At 35.7% G+C, this 11,302-nt stretch overlaps 1 protein-coding gene across 1 annotated transcript in view; it reads left to right on the top strand.

The window, feature by feature from the left end:
* The window catches only part of PTPN22 (protein tyrosine phosphatase non-receptor type 22), a 46,333-nt gene extending 35,237 nt beyond the window's left edge, over positions 1 to 11,096 (top strand). The window contains exons 18-21 of the mRNA XM_004420648.3: positions 582 to 697; positions 1,919 to 1,949; positions 6,578 to 6,655; positions 10,980 to 11,096. Of these exons, the coding sequence (XP_004420705.1) occupies positions 582 to 697; positions 1,919 to 1,949; positions 6,578 to 6,655; positions 10,980 to 11,044 (290 nt within the window). The 3' untranslated portion in view covers positions 11,045 to 11,096. The remainder of the gene's footprint in view (positions 1 to 581; positions 698 to 1,918; positions 1,950 to 6,577; positions 6,656 to 10,979) is intronic.
* Positions 11,097 to 11,302: the final 206 nt, after the last annotated feature.

Below are 11,302 nucleotides of genomic sequence, written 5' to 3' on the forward strand. Positions count from 1 at the left end.
ACAAAATAGAGGAAGACTGGCACAGATATTAGCTTAGGGACAATCTTCCTCAAGCAAAAAGAGGAAGATTGGCTACAGATTTTAGCTCAGGGCCAGTCTTCCTCATTGGGAAGAAAAAAAAAGGTTAACAATAAAGTAGGACCTAAATGGAGAAGGTACAAACAATGTTTAAATAAGATTAAAACAATATATTTAAAAAACCCATAATGTATTGTAAAAATAATGCATAAAAAAGCCAAGCCAAGAATTACTGAACATAGGGGCCAGCCCAGTGGTGTAGTGGTTAGGCACTCCACTTTGGCGGCCCAGGGTTTGCAGGTTCGAATCCCAGGCACAGACTGACACACCATTCATCAAGCCATGCTGTGGCAGCGTCCCACGTGCAAAAGGGAGGACAATGGGCATGGATGTTAGCTCAGAGCTACTCTTCCTCAGCAAAAAGAGGATGATTGGCAATGGATGTTAGCTCAGGGCCAATCTTCCTCACCAAAAAAATAAAAATAACAAAGAATAACTGAACATATACCTACATATAACCTGAAAGCTTAAGAAGCTATGCAATAAACTGTTTTTTTTTTTAGGTATGCAGGCTCAATCTATAGAGACTTATTCTACTAGCTGTCCTAATACCATGGAAAATTCAACATCTTCAAAACAGACATTGAAGACTCCTGGAAAAAATTTCACAAGGAGTAAGGTAAAGAAGATGGGAGTTTTAGGAAACATGTCAGAGGCTTTTTCATTACTGAAGGTGTCTCCACTCCCCAGGGCCAGCATTAAGATGGAAAATTAGATTAAAATTAAATCAGATTATTTATAAGAGCAGACAAGTTAGGAACCACATAAATGTTAGTCATTAGGGGAACTGATTAAATAAATTATGAATCATGGTATATGCATACAATGGAATACTATGTAGCTAAAAAAAGAATGAGGACTTTCTTATATTTATATATAATTTATTAACTTTTGCTTAAAAGAGACAAAATACAATCTATATTTGTATTATATATTCATAAGTAACTCTGGAAGGATACATAAGAAACTAACAACAATGGTTATCTGTGGAGGAGGATTAGAAACCGGGTAGTTGGAGAAAAGGATGGGAGCATTTTTACTAGAATATTTTGAATTATAAATAAATGATCTATTTTTTTTAATATAAATAAAAGTTTTCAAAAACAAGAATTTATTAAATATCTATTATATTGAAGAGTACATACATTTCTTTTAGGTGTTAGGAAAGTAGAAATGTCATAAAGAATATCTACTTGCCCTTGAAAAGTGTACAGTGAATCTACTGGAATAGATTGCCTATATGAGAAACAACATGAAAATTATTAGGAAGAATAAAATACCATGGAACAGATTAAAAACATATATGCTGAGGAAATGTGAAGAAAAAAAAGAAATCTAGTAGGTTCCTGGAAGAGATAAGTTAGACTCCACTATAAAGGAGGCAGAGGACATGGGTTTGCTGAAAGGGGGTAGAAGGAAGTAGCACGGCTAACAATATAGAGTGGATCTTAGCGAATTGAGTACAGAATATGATTGGCAAAAATTCTTGGCTAGAATGGGAATGGCTATGGCTCACAGCTACCTTCAGAAGCCATTGTGGGTTCTGGAATGGTCCTAATAAAGAAGAGAAGTAGGAACTCTACTTTTTCCCCTGATATTGTGACAGCACTATATCTAAACACATGGTATGATTCTTACACGGGTGGGAAAAATAGCAAGATAAAATCAAGTGTGGATTTTGCACTGAATTAAAAAGGACAAGATTGAAAAATAATTTTGTGCATTTTGATGGCTCTTTTCTAGGAAATTAATCCTTTTGACTGGAGTCTATATTTCTACTTGAAGTATTTTGGATTTGACAAGAAAAAAACTAACATTTTTCCTTTCTTCATTTTTGTAGAGTTTGAAAATTTTGCGAAACATGAAAAAGAGTAAGTTTCCTTATATGTATTTTTTAGAATATATATGCTACTTTCACAAATACATAATTTTTCCTTATATAACCACTCTGTAGAAAATTAACAATATTATTCCTAAATAGAGCCTCCCTAGGGTCCTACAGATCAGAAAAATCAACCCCAGGCCTTGTACTGTGCTGGGCTCCACAATGCTAATATTGGGTAGGGAGTAAGGGGAGGGAAAGTTTCTGTTTAATAGACAGGAATAATAGTATGTTTGGCACTTTCTACCCATCCTAAGATGCTGTCGTACAAGTGTATTCAAATATTTCCAACAGTCTAACCTCAGATGTATTTTCTTTGAAAATAGTTATAGTGAAGCATATTGTGAAACAAATGTGTTGATTTAATGAAATAAGCAAAGTATTGACACATTTCCATTTTTACTAAGTACTGTTAGCAATAAAAGTCTGTTGCTTACTATTTTTGCTATATTGTCATGAAAACAAAACCCAAAGATTCCTGAAACTGTAGGGAATTATCTTAGAAATCCTTATTTACAACTACAAAGTATATGAAACATGGTGATATACTTTTTACAAATTTGATCCATTTGGGTAATCAAGGACCAAACAGCTACTTGGTATTTTACTGGTTATAGGGAGGGACAAAGAGCACTGAGAAAACTTGATTTAAGGTACTGTCTAAGTAAGAAGGTTTACAGCTGAATCTTACTCTTCTTCTGAGTTTTTACTCTATCTCCCTATCCATAAACTTGTGCTAGTCTGCTTTCATTGCCACCACACCTGATCTCTCAAGCGAACTGATTTCTCACCTTTCATGGTTTAAAGTATGATTGGAAAATACTCTTTCCTCTAAAGTCAGTCAAAAGAGAATTTAAACATTCAAGAGGAAATTATAGTATAAAACAGGGGAAATACAACAGCCAAAAGCAAAGAAATGAGTGACTTCAATAGCCAACTAAAGATTGGTTTGATCAGCTTAGTTTATGAAACATCCAGTTTTCTTTCTCTAAAAAAAAATCTCGGGGCTGGCCCCGTGGCATAGCAGTTAAGTTCGGCGCACTCCACTTCGGCTGCCCGAGTTTGTGGGTTCAGATCCCAGGCATGGACCTAAACCACTCATCAAACCATGTTGTGGAGGCGACCCACATACAAAATAGGGGAAGACTAGCACAGATGTTAGCTCAGGGCTAATCTTCCTCAAGCAAAAAGAGGATTGGCAACAGGTGTTAGCTCAGGGCCAATCTTCCTCACCAAAAGAAAAAATAATAAATAAAAGTCTTTCTTGGGCCAGCTCTGATGATCTAGTGGTTAAAGTTCAGTGCTCTCACCACTGCGGTGGCCCAGGTTGGTTTCCCACTCGCGGAGCCACACCACCCGTGAGTCAGTTGCCATACTGTGGTGGCACCCCACATAGGGAACTAGAAGGACTTACAACTAGGATATACAATCATGTACTGGAGGGCTTTGGAGAGAGAAGAAAAAAAAGATAGGAAGATTGGCAACAGATGTTAGCTCAGGGTGAATCCTTCCCTGCAAAAAAAAAAAATCTTTCTTTCTCTAGCTCGACCTGGTCTTGGGGATATCAAAGACACAGAAACTTCAGGTAGATTTAGATTGGCATAGATTAGAGATATGGTGGAACTCTCAGAGACCCTGAGTCTTATTTCTAAGTAAGACCTTCCAGATCATTCTCGAGGTCTAGGCTAATTTCTATTTCTCACCCGCCTTCATCCTCTGGTCTTTTGTCCTTAAATGAAGAACAATATCTGGTTCCCAAAACTGATTCTTAAGCTTTAGACTTATCTGTCTATATCTGCATACACGTCCTCTTGCCCTTCCAGATGGTTCATGACTCCCGAATTCCATATGTTCTCCCTTTAGCCTGGATCACTTACTGGTCTGTAGTTAAATCTGATCCTCCTTTAATGAAATTAGGATTCTTCATCTTTTGTTTTAAGCTAGCATCTAATCTTAGCGTCTTTCATTCATTCATTCATTCATTCACTGAATATTCACTGAGTGCCTACTATGTGCCAGGCATTCTGCAAGGCACTGGGTATATGATGGTGAACAGAACAGATTTTCAGCTCTGCCTTTGTGGAACTTAAGTCTAGTGAGGGATTCAGACATTAAACAAGTAAATTCACACATACATAATAACACATTGTGATAAATGATACGCAGGAAACCAAGAAGGTAATTATGAGAGGGAATAACAAAGGGAATCTATTTTAGAATGACAGTCCCGGAAGCCCTTTCTAAGAAAGTGATGTTAAATCTGAGCCATGAAGGAGGAGCCAGCCAGAAGAGCAGGGAGAAAAGCATTCCAGAGAGAGGCAACAGCATATACAAAAGCTCTGAGATCTGAGTTTGATGTGTTGTAGGAACTCAAAGGAAGCCACCATAGCTGCAGGGTATTAATTAAAGAGGCGAGAGGGTTAAGGTGTGGCTGATTAGATCCTTATGGGTCACGTTAAGTAGTTAGAGTTTATTCTAAGCGCAATGGGAAGTCATAGAAGAGTTTTAGGCAGTTACATGATCTGTTTTTTAAAAACAGCATTCTCGCTGCTATATGGAGAATGAATTATAGGATGACAAAAGTTAAAGCTGCCAACTATGATGCCTTATGCCTACTTTTGATGGGAAACTTTAATTGCTCAGAAATCCTTCAGTTGCAAGTGACAGAAAACCTAACTTAAGCTAGCTTAAGCAGAAAAATGGGAATTTATTGGCCTGTAACCAAGAGTTCAAATGATGTAATCAGGACCTAATTATCTCATTCCACATCTCCTGGTTTTGTTCTACTCTGCATTAGCTCATTCATAGGCAGGCTTTTACCGTGTAGTTTGAGGCTTATGATGGAAAAAATGAGCTCTTTCCTGGTTGCTCAAGCAACAGTCTGATGACTAGTGCTGATTGGGCCTCATTGTCTTGGCTTGGTTCATTTGCCCATTCCTCAACCAATTATTACTAGTATCTTCAATGCTCTGATTAAGCAGGACACTGTCATACCTAATTAACAATTGTTACACACAGACACTGACCAATAAGAAATGAGGTCACACCTAAACAACTTGTGACCCTGGCAATGTACCAACTGAAAATCAGCTCTAGTCACAAGGCAGTTCCTTGATCTAAGAGTAGAACAGCTACACCAGAAGTATGGGAGCTGAAAATTGGGGAGGGGTGGTTTCCTAAAGGAAAATTCAAGTTGTAGCATCAGAAGAAGGAATTAACGCTAGGTAGGCGGCATAAAAATAACTATGACATAATATAGTTCTACTGGAGCTGCCATAGAAGAAAATCAAGACATTTCATTAAATGAGAAAAGTAAATTGCAGGATAATCGGTCCTGTTTATGTAATAACTTAATAACAAAACTAAGTACTTATATTAGGTTCAACCATACAGCATTGCTATTTTGTAAAAAAAATCTATGACAAGTTAATATGCAAAATAGCAGTTCCCTCTGATATACACACACACACACACACACACACACACACACACAGAATCTTTGTCTCCTGTTGTACAAAACCAATATTCCCTTTTGGGACAACTGTTTTCTTTCTAAGAGATGTGTACAACTCTCAGCTCATATGCAGTATAGAGATGATATCTCCTGAACTTTCTCACCTTCACCCATCTCTTATTTATGTCTCTATTCTCAGTGCCTAGTCCAATGCTTGTCACATAGTTAAGTACTCAATAAACATATATTTTAATTGAACCTGATTGAAATTCACTATGTACTCCAGTGATTCACCCTCAAGTACCTCCAGGAAGGAGGAGGTATTTCTAGAATCCTAGTGTATACAAACATATATATGCAGTCCCCACATTGTATTCTGAAAATGCTGCAAGTCAAAAAAAGGGTGAATATTTAATAATTTCTCCCCAATTATATGTTGTTTTTATAAAGTTCATACAAACCTGAAATCATCTTTTTTCCCTGCTAGACAGTGCACATGCAAAATGTAGACCATGTTTTCAATGGATTGTTTTCAAAAATCGGCAGAAACTGATACATGAATATATTAAGGTGCTATGAAGAGAAATATATTTTTAAGCCTACCTCTAAGTAGCTAAAATAGCAAAACAAAGCAACATGACAATGCTTTTGGGAGATTCTGGGCCTAACTAGAATCATCTACAATGAAAAAAAAGTAGGCTGGAAATTGAAAAAAGATATTCCAGGAGTAGAGGATGGTGTGAGAAAAAGCACAGACTTGCGAAGGATGAGCTAATGCAGAGTACAAATGATTTACAAGTGTACTCAGAGTGGTCAGAGTGCAAAGTAAGATGAAGTTGAAAGCCAAAATGTGAATCCCCCAAAATGTTGATTCACAATATAATGGATCTTATTCCGAAAACCTCTGGCGATTCTCTTTAGAGTTGGGCTTTACTATATAATCGGTTGCAAAGAAAAGAAACCTTTTAAAAAAATATGCACACAAAAATGAGAAGATTATAGTGCCAACCCATTTATAAGCATCTATATTTTGTTACATTTGCTAGTGATATGTTTATTTGGTAGTATTAATTATTTTGGAGGAAATGTTTAATCTCAACAATTACAACACTAATCTGAATCTGCCTCCGTTCCTTCCCTTACATTTTTTCTTTTGATTCTAGGTATCTGTAATTCTTCCCGACCAAACAAGCCTGCAGACTCTGTTCAGTCAAATAACTCCAGGTCCTTTCTGAATCTTGGTATGTGTGTTATTTTCTAGCAGAGTTAAAAAAAATTGTCTATCTAAATTATTCATCTACAGTATAAGAGATACAACCTTAAATATAATTTAAAGTTGCATGTACGGATCCTTGTATTTATATTCTTTTCCATGCAATTGTTCTTTTTATTTTTGACCTCAGCTACCTCAAAACATCTTACCTAGGATTGAATTGCCTAGTATATGCAGAAAATAAAGCTAGGTAACCAAATGATTATGTTGACATGTAGTAAATGAATGTGACTAGCCAAATGAAGAAATTCCGAGAAGCTATAATACTCCAGTTTATATCTAAGTAAAATTATAAAAAATACACAAGTGTGATAAAAACAGCAATTGCTGTTAATCTTGTATCAACTCATTCAACAATAGGAGCTGAAGCACAATTCTGACAGTTTAACAAGCATTATTTACCCAATCACCCCTAAGTACAAGGTATAAATTTAAAATGATAATTCTATATTTTAAGCATTCTATTATTCTATATGACATAAATTTGTAATACTATTTAAGGTAGTATCATGTATGCTACAAATTTTTCTAAGAAGCATAGCAATTAATGTAGGATGTTTCTTCTAAAAATTATTAAGCAAAAAGCAGACCTCCTGAAAAGGTCTAGGAGACTTCCAGGTATCCCTGGGACCACCCCTTGAGAATTACTGCTTTACAGTATTGTCCTAATCTGTATAGTCAAAACTGGGTTGCTGTCACATCCAGATTGTAGGTGGCAAGATGAGAGAAAAAGGTGTGGCCTCCTCTGTTGCTCTTAAGGTACTGCCTTAAGTGGCAGTGGCAACATCACGTCAGCTCACGCTCTCTTAAAGAGAACTTAGATATGTGCTATATCTAAATTGCAAGAGAAAGTGGGAAATGTAATAGTGCTGGTCAGACAGTTGCCCATACACAATTCTATTCCTGAAGAAGCAAGCAAAGATTTTGGTGGACACGTAGCAATCTCTGCCATACCTCAGTTATGGTCCCTATCTCACCTCAGCAAAATATTTAACTAGAATGTCTGGGTATGTTTCTTGGGCTGTAAAATTTTACTTGGATTACATTAACTCTATGGTTTAAAATGTTATAATTAGAAAAAAATAAGTTATTATTCCTATGAAATCATTTAGTTAAAAAAATCCATATAGAATATTGTATAACCAACGAAAAAAGCACCACACTTTGCCTGTAACACAAGTGTTCCCTGCTTCCTCAATCAGTGATACCATTTGATTAACTCATGGCCTATCGAACTTCACAACAGTCTGTGATCTAATATGAAGATAAAATATTAGAGAGCTGTCTCCATGTTTCTTCTCAAATATGCCTAGATTTGAACATTTTACCTACTTAAAAAGCAGCACTTAACTTTTTCATTGGTTCTCTTTTATAAAGGAATGATATAAATTGTAAGGATATTTTACTTAAAAAAGTATTTAAATTTGAATGAAAAAATTGTGTGATTTATACAAATTTTTATTTTTCCTAAATTGGCCTCCATGCAAAAAAAGGTGGCTCACTACTGTTCTAAAATGTTGAGAATTGATCAGTGAAAAAGACTGAATGTAGGTATTCCTCAAATTTCAGATACTTAGTACTTGCATATTATATTCTTACTTCTATTCTCAGTCCACTTGGGTTGCAATCAAGCCACCTGGACTTAAGAGACAATTTTGTGACTATTGTGTGAAACTATTTAACCTGAAATATTTTTCTTTCTGTCTTCATTTTTACCACTCAGAGGAATAAAATGTAGACTGTGTGCCCCTCCCTCAATTTTTTTACCATCACCATCAATAAATGTAATTTTAGTGGATTTTTTGTTTTTATCTTCTTTTCTTTTCCTCTTTTCTACTCTCCTTTTCTTCCAGTTCTGGTATAGTTTTTTGTAGTTCAGATTTAAGCAACAGTTGAGTAGTTATTATGTGCCAGGCATTGTGCTGGATGCTTTACCAAATAGCTCATCTGATCCTTTCATCAGTTCTGTAAGGATATAATACCCACAATTTTGTATGATGATGAAATTAAAGGTTTAGGAATATCTTTGAGTTTTCCATTCTCTGTTCTCCCTTGGTATTTCAAAGCTGTCATTGCTCAAATTGAGCCCCTAAAACTGTTAAGTGTAAGAGTACCTTGAAAATATACCTTTATTAAAGAAAAGGAAAGTCATATATTGCTGAAGTGATAAGAAAGCAATGTTATCAACCTACAAATCTTTTGAAAGTACACAGAAATAGTCTTATTTGGTTGTGCAAAGTTTCCTCATCTGCCTTCTTTTGTGGGGGAGGAGAGGAGGGGAGTGTTTGAGGGAGAGAGATAAATAAAAATGATTAACCACTTAGTTTTTCAGGATTGTTTATTATTTTATTTTTTCTAAGCTTTTCAAACATAATCTCATAACAAATTGAGGGCTTTCTGAGCCAAAGCAGAAGTATAACTGGATTTAATACAAAAATTTTGCAAAGCAATAGTGCTTATATTTCTGAAATTGAAATTTCCCAGTTTTGTTTTTTTGATGAGTGGGTGGTGAGTGAAAAGATGTACATAAAAGGATATTATTTAAAAAACAAACAATCTGGTTAAAAACTAGGCAAAGGACTTCAACAGACTTTTTTCCAAAAAAGACATATAAATGGCCAACAGGTACATGAAAAGATGCTTGACATCACTAATCATCAGGGAAATGCAAATCAAAACAACGAGATATCACCTCACACCTGTCAGAATGGCCATTATCAAAAAGACAACAGTTAAGTGTTAGTAAGGCTGTGGAGAAAGGGGAACTCTTGTGCACTGTTAGTGGGAATATAAATTGGTGCAGCCACTATGGAAAACAGTATGGAAGTTCCTCAAAAAATTAAAAATAGAACTATCGTATGATCCAGCAATCTCACTTCTGGGTATATATCCGAAGGAAATGAAATCACTATCTTGGAAGAGATATCTGCACCCCACGTTCATTGCAGCATTATTTACAATAGCCAAGACATGGAAACAACTAGGCATCCATTGACAGATGAATGGATAAAGACAATACATACATATTTCATATACATATTCATATAAAGATATGAGTATTATTCAGCCATAAAAAAGAAGGAAATACTGCCTTTTCAATAACATGGATGGACTTTGAGGGCATTAGGCTAAGTGAGATAAGTCAGACAGAAAAAGACAAAAACTGTATGTTCTCACTTATTATGTGGAATCTAAAGAAGCCAACTCATAGACATATGAAGTAGAATGGTGGCTGCCAGGGGCTGGGAGGTGGAGAAATGAGATGTTGGTCAAAGGGTACAAACTTCCAGATATATGATGAATAAGTTCTGGGGAATCTAATGTACAGCATGGTTAACTGTAACAGCTGTTGTTGTTGTTAGTGCCATGGAGTCGATTATACTCCTAGTAACCCTGTGTACAGCAGAGCGGAACCCTGTCTGGTCTTTTTGTGCCATCCTCTCTCCTTCCGGCGCTATATTAGACATCATTCTGCTGTTATTCATAGGGTTTTCATGGCCAATATTTTTTGGAGGTGGGTGGCCAGATCCTTCTTCCTAGTCTGTCTAGTCTGGAAGCTCCGCTAAAACCTGTCCACCACTGGTAACCCTGCTGGTATTTGAAATACCAGTGGCATAGCTTTCAGGAACACAGCAACATGCAGCCCGGCACAGTATAACAACCGATAGACAGGTGGTGTGGTTCAGTGACTGGGAAAGGAACCCGGGAAATGAATCTACGCCATGGTAGTGAGAGCGCGGAATCTTAACCACTAGACCCCAGGGCTGGCCATAATTAATAGTACCGTATTATATACTTACAAGTGGTTAAAGAGTAAATCTTAAATGTAATCACCATACAAAAAAATGGTATTTATGTGAGGGGATGGAAGTGTTAACTAATCTTAACATGGTAATCATTTCACAATATGTACATGTATCAAATCATCATGTTGTACACCTGAAACTTACATGTTATATATCAATAATATCCCAATAAAGTTGGAAAAAAAATATTATATGCTGAATTACCAAAGGCTATTATAACCAGGATTCTTCATCTAATTATTACCATTATTAAATTTCTAAGTGTTCTACAAATTTAAAATGTTATAAGTATTCTATTGTTATCATTTAAGCATTAACTTAATTACTATACCTTTACAATCTATTACTAAATTGATCAAAGATGCTGCCTAACCTTCTGGAAAAAACCCATGTACTTGCATGTATTACAATACACTCTAAAATCCAAGTATTCATTTCTATATAAAAAATCTTTCTTTTTTCATTCAATTTTATTTTTGTTCCCAGGTTTTGCAAATCGTTTTTCAAAACCCAAAGGACCAAGGGACCCACCATCAACTTGGAATATTTAACACAACTTTGGAATATAGGCTGCAAGTGCATCTGTAAATAAAACTAATAAAATATTGCTAGCTAAAATAAGTGCTCTATATTCATAATTTCAACAATGAAGATATGGTAACGTGCTAATGGCTTTTACAAGAAAAGCAATACTCAAATAAGTGCCAGAAGTGTTACACTTTCATTGGGTTGGAAACCCCAAATAAAAGTTTGTCACTTGAGCTTATGTGGAGAATGCTGTATGAGAAACAGTTTTAGAATGGACTTAC

Source organism: Ceratotherium simum, chromosome 2 (genome assembly GCF_057802395.1).
Source record: "Ceratotherium simum simum isolate JZ-2026a chromosome 2, ASM5780239v1, whole genome shotgun sequence".
NCBI lineage: Eukaryota > Metazoa > Chordata > Mammalia > Perissodactyla > Rhinocerotidae > Ceratotherium > Ceratotherium simum.